This window comes from Schistocerca gregaria, chromosome 1, assembly GCF_023897955.1.
Source record: "Schistocerca gregaria isolate iqSchGreg1 chromosome 1, iqSchGreg1.2, whole genome shotgun sequence".
NCBI classification, from domain to species: domain Eukaryota; kingdom Metazoa; phylum Arthropoda; class Insecta; order Orthoptera; family Acrididae; genus Schistocerca; species Schistocerca gregaria.
The window spans coordinates 722,285,680-722,301,202 of NC_064920.1; the positions used below are offsets into that span (position 1 = coordinate 722,285,680).

The following is a 15,523-nucleotide window of genomic DNA, read 5'->3' on the forward strand; positions in this document are numbered from 1 at the left end:
TCGCGCGTAAGTTAAGCTCTGCTTGCTTTGCTTTACGTGTTATTAGCTTTGTATGTACTAGGGAATGTAGCAGAGCTGTTTACTTTACTTATATACATTCTGCTATTACCTATGGCCTCAACTTCTGGGGTCATAGTAAGAAAAATCTCAAAACCATCTTCACTCTACAAAAACGAGCTGTTAGAATAATTACCAACAGTTCAAAGCTAACTCCTTCAAAGCAATTATTTAAACAGCTGAATATTCTACCCCTACCGTGCCACCATATACAGAAAAGCGTAATTAATGTAAAAAGAAATATTAACAATTTCCAATCCAACTCGGATCTACATACTTACAACACAAGAAAGTGCAATGACATTCATATAAAAAGAGTTAACAAGGCTTTGGCGCAGAAACAAACAAACATACATGGAAGCAGATTGTATAACAATAAAAAAATTGTCTTCATTTAAAGAAGCAGTTCAAATTTTTAATGACCAACTGCTATTATAGTGTAAAAGAATACCTGGAACAGCTTCATACTAAACAATTACATTTATGTACTCTGTGCCAATAGTAATTTTCATCTGACTGTTGCTATGATCTAAATAAATAATATGTACAAAAGTGCTAGCATTGTATGTGTTATATCTAAATATCAACTGTGTATTCCATGTAAAAAGTCTTTCTCATACATCAATGTAAATAATCAAAGTTGTACATGCTATTTCAGTGTGGTCTGATGTTATGTAGTCTACTATGCACATCTGTATTTTGTATAGTATTGTTCACCCTATATGTATATATATATATATATATATATATATATAATGTATTTTTTGACGAAGTCCATGCAATGTACGTTGTCTCTGAATGAATAAACTACTACTACTACTATAATTAATGAGTCATATACTTCTGTTGCGTAAGCATTAGATTAGTGTCTAAACAATTCATTTTCACAATACAGCAATGAGTATTTGTTATATAAATTAACAACGTTAACCTGTTGTACCGGTATGTTTCAGCATCCATTTGATTCAAATGTGTTAGTAACTGTAGTGATAATATTTGGTATATGGGATGTACTGGTGATATTTATTTTACATTTAATTCCTCTTTAAGGCTTTCGTTACATTAGGCTACTTAGACAGTGCTTTTGCAGGAGAGAAATAAAGCACTAAAGTATAGTGCTCGCCACAGGAAGGTCGAAATTGGAGGTCACAACATCAACTATGATGAAAACGACTTATACATATGTCTAGAGGAAAACAATGGTAATGGGACTTGACAGTTTTTTCCCTATCCGGTGTATATGGTACTATTTAGTACTTACACTTTAATGACATTGCTAAACTAAATAAACGAAACAAGACAAAATTGGACGTTTTACAGAGAAAGCTCTAACGAATTGAGTGTGTTTTGGCGGACAATTAAATTAGATCAATTTTACAGCTTCATAAATATATACTTGAACGTTTGACTAATGTGTCGTCTAATTAAAAATAAATAAACAACTGGATTTTCAAATACGTGTCTGCGTGGTTATTGGCAGTTACTTTTGTGGAGAGCTGTTGAGTTACGAGACATTTTTGCAGGATTGTTTACGTGTGAAGCAGTTGGTATCACTGCGATGCGGATTGTTGCTCCATGTGACTCGCGCGTTCATGTGAAATGAGATAGTCAGCTGGTGGAGTTAGTGTAGGTCTGACGTACTGTGGGTGTAAATTATTGAACGCTCTGTTGTGTGTTTCAGTATTTAAAACAAATGGCTGTGATTAAACTGTTGTTTTTTATTTTTGTGATGTGTCATGAAACATTCGAACTGGATACGTCAAATTGTATATTTAAAGTGTCTAATTCTTCTACAGTATCCTATTTCGATTTATCTAGGTAAGAATATGGTGTTATTGGATTGCATTTGGTAGCTATATTGCTTTGGATTCCTAACATTTATTGTTATTTTTGTATGAATCACCATGACGGCGCATTTTTGGTTTATGAGTTGTTAGTCGAAATACTGTTTACACATCATAATGTCATTGTCAAGTGTTGCGCAGTTCTTAATTTTTCCGGGGGTTTCTCTCAAGCACTGATAGTGGATTAGGAAACTGTTGTTATGTGTGCTAACATTGATTGTGACATAAGATTTTTAACGAGACGTAGAGTGAATGCCGGGTGTCGAATATCTTTCAAGATACATTTGTTTTGTTGCTGTGTTTCGTTCATATATTTATACCGGTTTAATTGTTGACAAACAAACGCTTGTGTAACTTTTGAAACAAAGTGGATGACAGTCATATTGCGTGACAGACTTTGTTGTAAACTATGGATTGCATAGCCATTTTCATGTATTCTGCTGAGCCAGACGAAAGAATTGCAGGTATTGACAGCATTTGTATCGGTTTCCTTTCAACTGAAACAGTGCTGTTATTAATACTGTTATTGGTGGGCACCGGTCTGTGATCTTAAGCGTGTTATTACTGGTAACTGTGGTTGGCTTTTGTTCAGTTTTGAAGACGGTTGCGTTTCTAACGTGATTTTATCTGGTGTCAAATTTTGGATGACAGTGAAAGAATAACAAGCTAGCTGAGAACTTGGGTGCATGTACCATACTGTTAGTGGTTTTTCCCAACTGAAGGTAGGCTATTTTGGGACTTAGAGTAAATAAAAATTTTGACTTTTTGTAGTAAGTATTGAGTAAATAAAAATTTTTACTTTTTGTAGTAAGTAATGTCGCTTATTAAAATGGAGAACAGTATGGGAAATTATCCAGTGAGTAGCTAATATTTTGTGAAATACTATTTTATGTGGGAATAGTCCGCCCTTCAGTACACTTCTTTACACAATTTATAATTCAGTGTGGTTGCATTGTTAACAACTGGACATATTCTGCTATACTCAAGGCAAATATATCCTGAAGTTGAGGACATTAAAAATGACTTTCATCTCGGACAGATCAGCTGCATTGCAAGCAAGTACTGGCAAAAGATTTAACATTGTAAGGATACGAACACAGTAGCAATCACTTGCCTATATTATAGTGTAGAGAGTAATAAAACTTTTGTGCAACAACAACATATATCATCCTTGACCTTCACAAGGTAATTAAGGAGTTCTGTGTGCTGTTTTATTAAACTGATAACTCTGTGTTTAGCAACTTACAAAAAATAGACTCACATTGTTTATTGTGACCATGAGTGTGTTTCTATTTTAAATACACCAATGTCAAATAGGGACTGATGACCTCTGTATTCTGCTCTCTTTTACACCACGAACCAACAATGTTTATTATGGCTGTGAGTGTGTTTCCATTTTAAGTACATCAATGTCAAATAGGGTCTGATGGCCTTTGTGGTCTGCTCCCTTCAACCAAACCATGTCAAATATATTGAGATAGTAGCAGAATGAGCAAAGAAGACAGACAGCCTGACAGAACACACAAAGTCCAATAAGCCTACTGCATATGCTCAGAGTTATGCCGGAGTTGCAATAAATTGATGTTAACACACACAGATTCTTCATTATCCACATGACCAGGAAACAATAATGGAAATGCTGAATGGATTTTTGACTCCTAAATATTGTTGTGTAAGAAGTTCATCTACTTGTTTTCTGTCAGTGAATGTAGAAATTATCTGTTAGTCACTCAGTACGTACCAGTTTTACAAGAGATGGTTGCACTGCTCAATGTTCAACGAGAAACTTAAGAAAAATGTCAAAATATGAATGTTTCTATTAAATACAATACGAATTCTGCCTTTGTTTACAAAGGGTTTTATGCTGATATTGTGCCTCTTTTCTGTTCAGGAAAGGAATAAAAAATTTCTTTTTTGCTTATGGCATAAACATCATAGTCCTTGCTAACACACCACTACTCTTATTAGAGAAAGGAAATAAAGTCCTCAGGAATGTTTACACTTGGGTGGTGTGCAGTAAATTGGCATTGAATATAAAGTAAACAAACAGTATGTACTCCAGCAGAAACAGGATAAAAGTTGACGCAGTAAACATAGACAATAATACTACAATTTTTATTATAGGCATAAAGTTTTTAAGGGTGAATATTAATTTTCAGTTAACATGGAATGATCACCCAAAGAAACTGGCAAAAATAACATCATCAGCATACTATTCTCTAAAAATTCTATTAACAGTTTGTAACAGCTTGTGTAATGTGGTGACATACTTTTCCTACATACACTCTGGTCTCAGCTATGCTTCTTTTCTGTGGATCAAAAGCATGTAAGAATAATAGCAACTAGACGTATTAGTCAGGCTCATTGCAAAGAACTATTTAAACTACTGGGAATTCTTACTGCACCAAGTGAGTACATCTACCAAGTTATTGTGCAAAGCAGGAAAAACATTGCTAATCATTTTACTGATAGTTCTATACACAAATGCTGAACAAGAGCTAGTTTGAAATTCACCAATGAAAAACAAAACCACAAAACAGCATTTTCTACTGGAGAAGAAAATTGTATAATAAATTGTCTAGGGATATGAGAAAATGTTACTGATGCAAATGTTTAAGGGAGCTAAAACATCCATCATAAGTAATGAATATGATACAGTTACAGATTATTGAGATGGTTCATAGTAGTGGTTAATTTGGGGTGGTGACTACAATACCTTGTCACATTACAATGTTACATTTTTACAAGAAATTGTGTGTCCAACATCTATAGTGCATGCAAGTAGCCTAATTCTTGTCTTGTCCTGAGCTTAACATCTCACTTATCATGAGTGTACTTGTGTGTTTACGAGCCTGGAGTCTGTTTTATGAACAGACTGGAGACTGTGCAAGGTCACAGCAGTGTGTTTGTACTCAAGGAGTCTCCAGTGGGTGCCCTTTAGTGCAGTGGCACCATGCAAAACTATGTTTCATGTTATGAGTTATCTGGTGCAGATTGTGTATAGATAAATAAAATAAAAATCCATAATAGGGACCAACCAAATGAGGCAGTGCAGTTGTTAAGACACTCACATTGGCGGGAGGAAGGAGTTTGCTCTACCTGGCCATCCGTATTTAGGTTTTCTGTGGTTATTCTTAATCATTTCAGGCAAAGAGAGGGGTAGTTCCTTACCAGGGCCATAGCTGATCACCTGTCCTATTATCTTAAAACCGTACCTGTGTTTTCTAAGTTATTTATTTTCATTATATAATGTTTACATATCATATAAAATTGTGAGAGGATCCTGGGACAATTAAATCAGTTCATAATTAATACAGGCTATGTGGAATCCAAATACTATTTTTTAGTAGTTGTATATATTAGAAGGAATCTATTGATTGGGGCTCCTGAAATGGTTATGTTTATAGGAAACCCCCAGAGGTGGGGAAGAGGGAGAACATAGTCCCAAAATATTCCATTTATTCACCATGTTCTGTAGATCTCATCATGAGTGTAAAGCTTCTTTAATGTGGAAATCCAGTCAGTTGACAAAGTGAAGCTAACACAGTGTTCAGTATGTGTACATTGCATTAAAAATGAAATATCACTACAGTGCCTTATACTGTTTGTGCTGAGATACCCTGAATTTGCCGCAGTCTGAAAGTAGCAAGAAAGCTACTACTTCAGGAAAAGCTGATATTTCGTCAGTTGTGTTAAATATTTACTGTAACCATAATATTTGTGTGATCATGTTGATATAGTTCAGGTTGAAAGATAACAGTTTTGTCATGAGGTGGCATAGAGATATTGAGCAGCTTGGTGATCCATAATAAATTTTTCAAAGAATAATTTTATATTTGCAATGTTATAGTTATCATTAGCCCTTGTCTTGCAGTTAACAGGAGTCATAAAACCTCAAATATAGATAAGCAAATGAGGTGGTGAGAACCTTAAGGGCCTAAAGCGCATAATTTTCGATTGTGAGATTCTAGCACTTATTCATGTTTCTGACCTCTGTTGATCTTATACTGAGTCATGTTTATCTGTGCTGTAGGTCCTCATAGATTATACAGCATAATCCGTATCACTTCAGGCAGGGGGGGGGGGGGGGGAGGGGGGGGGGGTACCTTCATACCCCCGGATGTTATTGAATTTAAAATTCAGGAGTAAGTAAGATACACGTATTTTTTTGTTTTCTCCAAAACAATTCCTCCCCTAAGATTCAGGCCTGCAAAGAGGACACTGTGAACACCATTTTGAAGATGTGAATTTCAGAAAGTTTTTTAGAATGCTATCTCTTTGTAACAGTTCTAAATATTTTGTTAGAGGTTTTTTATTTGCAAGATAATTGCTGTATGATTACAATGATATCCTCTGTTTGGACATATCTGTCAATGTTCTTTTACTGTCACCTTTTGAGTTTTTTATAATTTACAGATTTTTAAAATCAAAAATGCCAATCCAGAAAAATTAGATTTTTTTTTTTCTGTTCACTAGTACTTTGTAGTACTATATTATATGTAAAGGAGAGCTTCCACTTTTAAGTTAGACAGGTTTTAATTTTAAAAAATCTTTTTTCTTTCCCATCAAGGGTAATGTATGTTTTCGCTGAAGTTATTTCGTACCAATTTCTTTGTTACAATGTTTATTTCTGTTGTCTTTGTTGCAGTTATTTCTTATCACTTTCTTTGTTGCAGTTATTTCTTATCACTTTCTTTGATGCAATTATTTCTTTTCACTTTCATTGTTGCAGTTATTTCTCACACTTTGTTGTAGTTTCTTGTCAGTTTCTTTGTCGTAATTGTTCATTACATGTTTCTGTATTGTAGTTGTTCAATGCTAATTTGTTTGCTGAAGAGCCTTTTAAGAAATGTGAGACCATCCAGTGAGTTCTGTGTTTTCGTGAGGAATTTGCCAGTTGACACAGTTGCAGTGTGTTTGTGAAAAAGACTGTTTGAAATGTCTTCTGACTGGGGCCACAGGAGAGAGAAATGTGGTGGCTATTTGCACATCCATAAGAGAGGGATACATAAGACAAACAAAAAAGACTTTGTTCGGGTTGGGAATAAGTATTCTCATTTGAAGATTCTGTTTCAAAATGAAGATGTTTCAAGTGAGACTTTTTGTGTTGTAAATGTTTTGTCAGAATAACAACAATGATAGTATCTGAACGAGGTGAAGCCTCCCATGGTGCAGATAATGCAGATTTTGCTTCAATAGAGGAAGACTTAAATACCCTGAATCAGTCAGCTACAGAGATAGGTGTTAATCCTGTTAAGAAACCGTGGTCAGTGAAGTCGAGTCATAAGCTGTATGCATCAAGAAAGTGCAGAGAAGTTACTAAAGCTTTGGATGAATACCCTGCAGCAAAGCTGACCACACTCTTCAAAGTAGAAATTCCACCTTCAGAAGAAAATGAACCAAAGCACTCTTGCACCTCTTGCCAGGAATTTTTCACAAATATCAATTCAGCTATTGAATATTGTGCATCCTACAGTGAAAAGGTGCAAGTTTTAACTATTATTCCAGAGACATTTTCAAAGAAATCAATATTGAACCAGGTTCCATCCGTATCAAAGTACATGGTAGACAAATCAAGAAATGTGAGGTCTGTAAAAGGAGTCTTTGGAAGACCAGATCCCTGTTATGGTTGTCTTGTAGAAGCAGCTCAAGTTCAAATAGTGCAGTCATTTTATCTGGAAGGTAAATGGGATTGTTCTTGCCAGAGTGCCAACAAAAAAGACACCATAAGTGTAACAGTTGAAGGTAAAAAAGTTGTGAAGGTAAAGAGGTACATGACTTGAAGTATTAAAAAAACTTTCACAATTTATAAGAGCAACTATACAACTTCACATATTGGAAGATCAAAATTTTATGCACTATGACCTAAGTAGGTAGTTCCACACCCACCTAGAGATGTCTGTTTATGTGTGTACTGTGCGAATTTTGAATTTTGTGTGGAAACTTTGAAGAGCCTGCTGGAGCATGTGACGGATGACACCTTGGTTCGGTGTGTGAAGTCATTAGTAGGCTGTGATGTGAGAGACATGTTTGTTTCAAGAATGTGGTGACTACCCTGGAAATGGAGGACTGTTTTTGCAGATACTTGGCCCGGGAGACATTGCACATAACTCTGCAGAAATTACATAAGTGACTGTTGCCTTTACAGTTTCATTGATGAACTTGGTATATGGTCAGTGAAAGCAGTAACATACCAGCATCTGAAGAAATTGCATCACCACATTGCAGGAGTGAAAGGGTGTATACAGGCTGAAGAACTACGTTTAGTGCTTCACTGTGATTTTGTTGAGAACTGTTCTGTAATTCACCCACAAGAAGTGCAGGGAGTAATGACCAGGTTTCAATTTTTACAGGAGTGACATATTTTCAAAACAAGACCACAAGTGTTGCAGTTATAAGTGATGACACAGGGCATGACTCGGCACCTGCTTTGCTAGCAATGCGCAAAATTCTTCAACTGCAAACAGGGGCAGAGAAGATCATTATTTCTGGTTGTGCTCCTAGTCATATTATAAATCATTACCAGCTGTTTGAATCGAGTAAGTCGCTTGTGCTGACTGCGTATACAGTGCTACTGGTCATGGAAAGGGGCCTTGTGACGGTGTAGGAGGCCTGCTGAAACACCATGCTACAAAACATAATCTTTCCAGTCTAAATATAGCTGCGATCCAGAATGCTGAGGATTTTACGAGAGTGATGAAATTTTACAGTTCCACAGCTCTCATTCTTTTGTCCAAAGAGGAAATTGAAGAATTGAGCAGAAAAAAGAATAATGGTCCAGACAGACTACTCTTGTGTTAGGAATTCAGAAGAAACATTTTTGGACTCAGAATGATGGGCGAACTCATATTGCATGCACTTTAAAGAGCAAGAGAGAAGAAATTTCATTCATTTAGCCAGCACCTCAGAAACAGCAGAATAATATTCAGATTCACAACCTGAGAAGAGGGATGTTTGTGGCGTGTGTGTATGACTGTGACTGGTGGATTGCAGAGATTATAGGCACCAGATTTCAGTTAAATGTTAAATGAAATTGTAGTGAACTTTATGCTGCAACATGGACCAGCTACTGGATATAGGTTTCCATCTGAAGGACAGCAACACCGCCATCGGTGCTCACTTCCTGTTCACAGTGTTGTGAAGATTGTAACTGCTCCAGTTCCTATTGGTTCAACAGGAAGGCATCACTGTACATCGAAGGAAGATACTGCAGCAGTGGAACACATTGTAGTTCATTGACTGGCTAATTTCAGTACAAAACAGAGTGCACAGAACTTGTATAAATTGAAACCTTTAAGTATTTGGACCTTTCACATACACTTCGGAACTATTTAAAATGCTTGAAAAATGAGTCTCTAACTCATCGTTCAAAACTAAAATTATGTTAAATAAGGCTAGGTTTTGATTTTTATCAGCCTGTTATGTGATAATGTGGTAATAAAACATGTTTTAATGTACGGCAAACATTTCAAATGTTTGTAAAACCTGTTCAACGTAAAAGTGGAAGCTCTCCTTTCCAGGAAATGTAGAACTATGTGGTACTAATCAACAAAAAAAAGTTCAGAACCTTATAATAAAAGAACTTTGACAGATAAGTCCAAATGGAGGATTTGTTTGTAATCATAAAACAATTATCTTTCAAATAAAAAAACCTTAACAAAATATCTAGAACTGTTCCAGAGCATTTTAAAATTTTTCAAAAATTCGCGTCTTCAAAATGGTATGCACAGTGTCAGCTATGGAGTGTTGTAACTCAGAGCAGAAATTATTTTGGAAAAAACAAAAAAATTACGTGTTCCTTACTTAGTCCTTCATTTTAACATATGCTAAATTCATTAATATACAAGACTACGAAGGTAAGATTTTTTTCCTAGCCTGACTGAAATGATATGGACTTTGACATGAACTTTTACAGAAAGCTTTCTCACCAGTTCTCTGATATTCATGTAAATGTGGGCTCAGTGATGGTGTGCTTTAGGCCTTTATGGTTCTCAGTGCTTCAAATTATTTATGGAATGAATATATTATAATAAATATTTTTAAACTTGTTTTGTTTGAATGTAGATACTGCCTGTTCCTATCTTTTATGTCTGAAGGTAGTTTGTTGAGGACCTCTGCACGGGCAAAGTCAACAAGAAAATAATTTTTGCACATTGTGCTGCAAATGGGTCACAGTCCATTTCAAACTGATAAATCAGTGTTAGCATAAAACTCAATTAAAAAGTAAATACACTGAGAAATGAATATGGTAGTTCAAGGATCTTTGGAGGAAGACTGTAAAAGTTTAGGCCCTGTGTACTTTAATCACTATTATTTGTGTTCTGTTTTGCTGAATGAATACACTGTTCTCTGTAGCTGTACTGCCCCAAGAGACAATTCTATACAACAGCAAGGAGTGAAATTATTTAAAATAAACTTGCATTGCAGAGGGCACGCACTTCCTACTGCTAAGTAACAAATTTGTCCAAGGATTATTTTACAGTGAGTTGAGATAAATTAGCTAAATTAGCTTAATATTAAGAAGACAAATTAACAACAGGAAAATATAAGAAAGGCATGTTTAATGATGAGATGAGAGGGCAGGTAGTTCACTGTGGCCTTGGAAGAACCATCTCAACATACGCATGAAGTGATACAGGAAAATGTAAATCAGGATTCCTCCAGAATCTGAGGGCCAAACCTTAACAAATGTATTATCTCAGTCAGTTATAGTTAATGTACATTTTTCTTGCATTTGCAGACACTTCCAAGGAACAAATTAACTCCGTAAGGTGAAAATAATTGTACACCGTTCATTTAGTCTTTTCACTGCACACAACACCATACACTTGCCACTGACTTAATGACTACAACCAAGTACAAAGCTTGCTCATTAAATTATATGAGGAGGCCTACTGATTACATTAAATCTTAGTAAGGAGGTGCACTCTATGGAGAATGATTATACATTTCTTTTTCCATCAGTAATGATTTTGTCATTTGACAGGGCGTTGAATAGGGATCTTGTCTCTGAATACTAATGTCTGTTTCTGGTGTCAACATGTTATTTTTTCATTAATTTGAAATTGCATTACAGGAACCTTGAAAACTTATATAATTTTGTGTGTAACAGTGCAATGTCTGGTATGGTTGAGTTTAGGCCATTATTGATTGCCACATGTGCATTATCTGCAAACATTATAGCTTTTTGGACTGTGGTGTCCTTTATAATCATTACATCATTTACAAACGTTAGAAACAAGCAAGAGGGAACCCTATGCTTAAAGCTTCCATAATGTTTTTCATTTTTTTTGTTTGTTTTCACTGTTAGAGTGCAGTTTTTCCATAAGACTGTCTGCTTTCTGTAATTGTAGTAAGACTCAATGCGTGTGTGATATGCTAGCAGTTTGAGGACATATTAATTTATTAAGATGAATTTTATAGGTTACACAACCGTGTCTTGACAAGGTCATGGGAATATATCAGCAGGATATGTTTCTTATTTGACTCTACAATGTATGGCTTTATCTATAGGGAGTCTCCAACAGAAATCAAACTGAAAGGCACTTACGAAATTCTGTTCAGAAGAATGGGTTGCTCTGTTGTAACTCCCATCTTAAAATATTTTTGTGAAAGTTGGAAAGACTTTTGTGGACTTCTAGAAGTGATTAGCCTTTTGTGGGTGTGCTACCACTAACTACTGAAAACTGTCAGGAAATTGACAGATTACAAAGATGCTCAGTTGTGGTTATGTTTTAATATTCAAGTAAAACACATTTTATAGGTTGAAGAAGTACCAGTTTCTTGTTACGAAATGATCTTTGTAATCTCACTAGGGATTGCGGCCTTGAAACTTACACCTGGCAGTGGTGCATGCATTGTATGCAGAAATAAGTCTGACTTATTTGTATCTTGTTGTTTATTACTAAGAACAAGATTCACTGTTACAGAGAGAGAGAGAGAGAGAGAGAGAGAGAGAGAGAGAGAGAGAGAGAGAGTAGTTGTCTGTGATTTTAATGTTTCATTTGTCCCCCAGCTGTTGTCTCTTAAAAATACATTTCATTTGGTCACTCCTCTGTTTTTCCTTTGTAATAAGGGTTGATATGCATTTTGTATTGTTTTGGGATGTTTTACTGCATTTGTGTGTTGTGTAATAGGTTAAGAATTTCACCAGTTTGACAAGCCTATGGGATTTTCGAAAGTGCTAGTACTGGTTGTAATAAAGTTTCAATCCTCATTGGGAACTTCATTATAGAGAAATAAATTGTAGCTGACCTTCAGTAACTCCAGGTGTCTGTAATCAGTACGCCTGTCATTCGACACTGAAGTCTCCATGAATAGTGAACACCCTCTTATGTCTGAATAATCATATTAATACTGTGTAATTTCTTGGTGGAACTTACACAATTTCCTGTTGCTGTTCTGAAACTGTCAGTAGCACTGGCTAGTTTTTTTCTTTTCTTTTTTTTTTTTAAATTAATGACTGTGCCATAGCATTCAGAGAGCTGTTGAATTCAATATTACATAATCTGTGTGGCCTGTGATTTAAGTCCAATTTGTGTAAATAGATACTTTTCCATACTTTCTTTTTATTGGTTGTACAGCAGTTTGATATTAGCTTGTGTGACCTGCTAGATTTCAGTCATTTTCGAAGTTATTTTCTGACAACTCCACCTTCTACCAACCTTCTTATTTTGTCATATTGATATAGTGCTTATCTTTCAGAAGAATTTTCCCAGAAAACACCATTTGAAAACAGTGAATGGCACTAGGATAGGGTAGAGTCAGTTTTGACTAGACTGGATGATTCTGCCAGTTAGCTGTGCAAGTAACCTCTTGGCAGAAACTTGGAGGTGCGGAGTATTCCACATTGGTTGGTTGGTTGGTTGGTTGGTGTGTAGGGGTTGAAGGGACCAGACTACAAAGGATTCTGCATAGGACGTGACACACTGACTAGCTCCACCCGTATGTTAACATACCTCTGTCATAAGCTCCTCTCAATAGTCTGCATGAAGGTAGTTCAAGGAACGCTAAATTTGAGTATTGTTCAACTGCTGGAAAAGTAAGCTGATCTTCCATGATGAAATCTTCTAAAGGTTATCAGCTGAGCTATGGCATCATGCTTTCAGAATGCTTCAACAAGTTTCCTACCATTAACTTCAGGGGAGGCTTTGAATAGTAAACTTGTCAGAATGTTGTGACAGCACGATATCATGACTTGGCTGATAACCCGAAAAGATTTCATTGATGAAATTCTCTTAACAAAACCTGCATTCTCATGTAACCTGATGTTCACTCTAATGTTAGGTGCAGTCACAGTCTGATGCCTTCGTAAATTTGATAGTTGAGATTGTGATCTAAATCTTGCAAAAGTCCACTGATGTACTCTTGGGCATTTACCATGAAACTTGCTCAAATACCATAAATCACATATACCTTTCAGACAGTACTTTATTATAGATAACTGCGTCATTTGTGAAAAGTCTGAGGTCACTGTTAATATTTTCTGCAGTCTTTAATACAAGGCATGAACAACAAAGATCCTGACATACTTCCTTGGGACTTATACATCTGTCACTGACTCTCCATCTAAGATAATATGCTCTGACCCTCTGCCAAGAAACACCCAGTCCAGTCACAAATTTCACTTCATACCCCTTATGATGCCTTATGTACGAGCCCGGTTGACAGCCTCCTGGCGGAGGCCGATGTCTCACTGCTGTGGGTTAGATGACAGCAGTTTCTGGTAAGTTGCACAGTCACAAACTATCAGAAGCCTACGCATCCATGTCACTCGAGTCTGTTCTACAGCCAATAGTTCAGACTGTTTGCGCATTGCCCAAAACTGGGCAGACGAGCTGAGATCTTACTTGGTATTCTCCTGAAGGACTTCTAACAACCCCCATTAGTTCTGTGTTCCTGGAGCTCCCTCTTGGCATCCCCCATGGGCTGTACCGTGTCCTGTGATACGGATGGACCTCTTTTATGACTCCAAGAAGAATGATGATCCTACCCTTCCCAGACACCTGTTTCTTTCAATCCTCCTTGATTATTCTAATTTGTTATGCATCTACACAGATGGATCGAAAGTCAACAACAGGGTTGGTTACGATTTTGAACATGCAAGGGGACACGAGAAACAAACATTCCCTGCCGAGTGCCTGCAGTGTATCCACTGCAGAGATGGTTGCCATCTTTCAGGCTTTGCGGTATGTCAACTTTCTGATCTGTAGCGATTCAATGAGTTGCTTAGAAGGTTTAAAATTGTGCTAGTGCAAAAATTTTGTGGTTGCAAACATCCAGGACCTACTGGCTGACCTCTACAGCCTTGGAAAGACGGTGACCTTCCACGTGTACACTGAGCCACGTGTTTGGGTATTCCAGGAAATGAACTCGCTGACCGTCTAGCTAAAGGCGCAACCTTAGGATATCAACTTGAGGTCGGGATGCCGAGTCCATACTTACAACTTTGACGCAATATTTTGAGGATCTGGATATTGGGATGGTAGGCTATTAAGATCCAAAAAAAGTTGAGGGCGATTAAAGGATCCACCAAGGTGCAGCATACATATTTCCAGGCCTCACGGAAAGCTGCCATTGTGCTGTGCCGACTATGCATTGGCCACATGAGACTATCTCACAAGTTCCTTCTGTGTCAGGGGGATTCTCCTCATTACAGCTGTGATAGTCTACTGACGAATCCGCATGTTCTTCTTGAGTGCGTCCTACTGGCCGATCTGCAGCAAGTTCTGAGCTGGAGTGCCTTACTACCTCAGATGCTTGTGGATGACATGACAGCCACTACCGTAGTCTTGCATTTCCTAAGGGAGAGCAGATTTTACTCTAACTTTTAATACTCTTCCACTTTCAGTGTTAGGTGTGGTTGTGGGGGCAAGAGCCACCCCCTCCCCACCTTCTCTTTGGCAGGTACCCACCAAGCGACCACTGATTAATTACTTCCCCTCTCACCTTGCTTACCTTTAGGGCCCCTTGTGCAAGATGCCGCCTGTGTTATCTCTTTTCTTTTACTTATTGTGGCACAACTACTTTCATGCCCTTTTAAACTCTCTGACTTGCTTATATAGTTTAAGTACCCAACTCCCCCCTTATTATTATTATTATTATTATTATTATTATTATTATTATTATTATTATATGTTTCTCTCATGATAAGGAGGGACTGATGGCCCAATAGTTCAGTCCCTGAAACACACATTGATCATCTTGTTGGATTCAACTGGTCACTAAACACATCTGCTCCTCTCCGTCAAATGTACTGACACACAAAGTGCTGGAGACAGCATGTGTGGGATGCATGCACATGCACATCAATTGGTGCATTGAAACCACTGTTTCCAGCATTTTCTATGACGGGCACTTCTGTTCCTCTGTTCTGTGTCAGCGTTATCAATTTTTTTTTCTGCGGCAGTTGTATGCGTTAGTTGAAAATGTCTTTATTTTGTCAAACAGGTATTGCAGATAAAAAGTGATGGATGCTACACCCCGTGCTGATTTAGTAAAATAAAGTATATTCAACTTCTAGCATTTGCTCTTAACCATATATCATGATTATTTTTCAAAAAAAAAAAAAAAAAAAAAAAAAAAACCAGTATTCTGAGTAACTGAGGAAGTGACAGTTTTTT

The 15,523-nt window shown here is 36.8% G+C and overlaps 1 protein-coding gene across 3 annotated transcripts in view; it reads left to right on the forward strand.

The window, feature by feature from the left end:
* The first annotated feature begins 1,634 nt into the window (after positions 1-1,634).
* Positions 1,635-15,523, forward strand: part of LOC126266771 (cation-independent mannose-6-phosphate receptor) — a 599,618-nt gene continuing 585,729 nt past the window's right edge. Inside the window, exon 1 of one of the 3 annotated variants that reach the window (XM_049971299.1) lies at positions 1,635-1,875. In XM_049971299.1, coding sequence (XP_049827256.1) covers positions 1,751-1,875 — 125 coding nt within the window. In that variant the 5' untranslated portion in view covers positions 1,635-1,750. The remainder of the gene's footprint in view (positions 1,876-15,523) is intronic. The other 2 variants (XM_049971307.1, XR_007548921.1) reach the window with 2 other exon arrangements.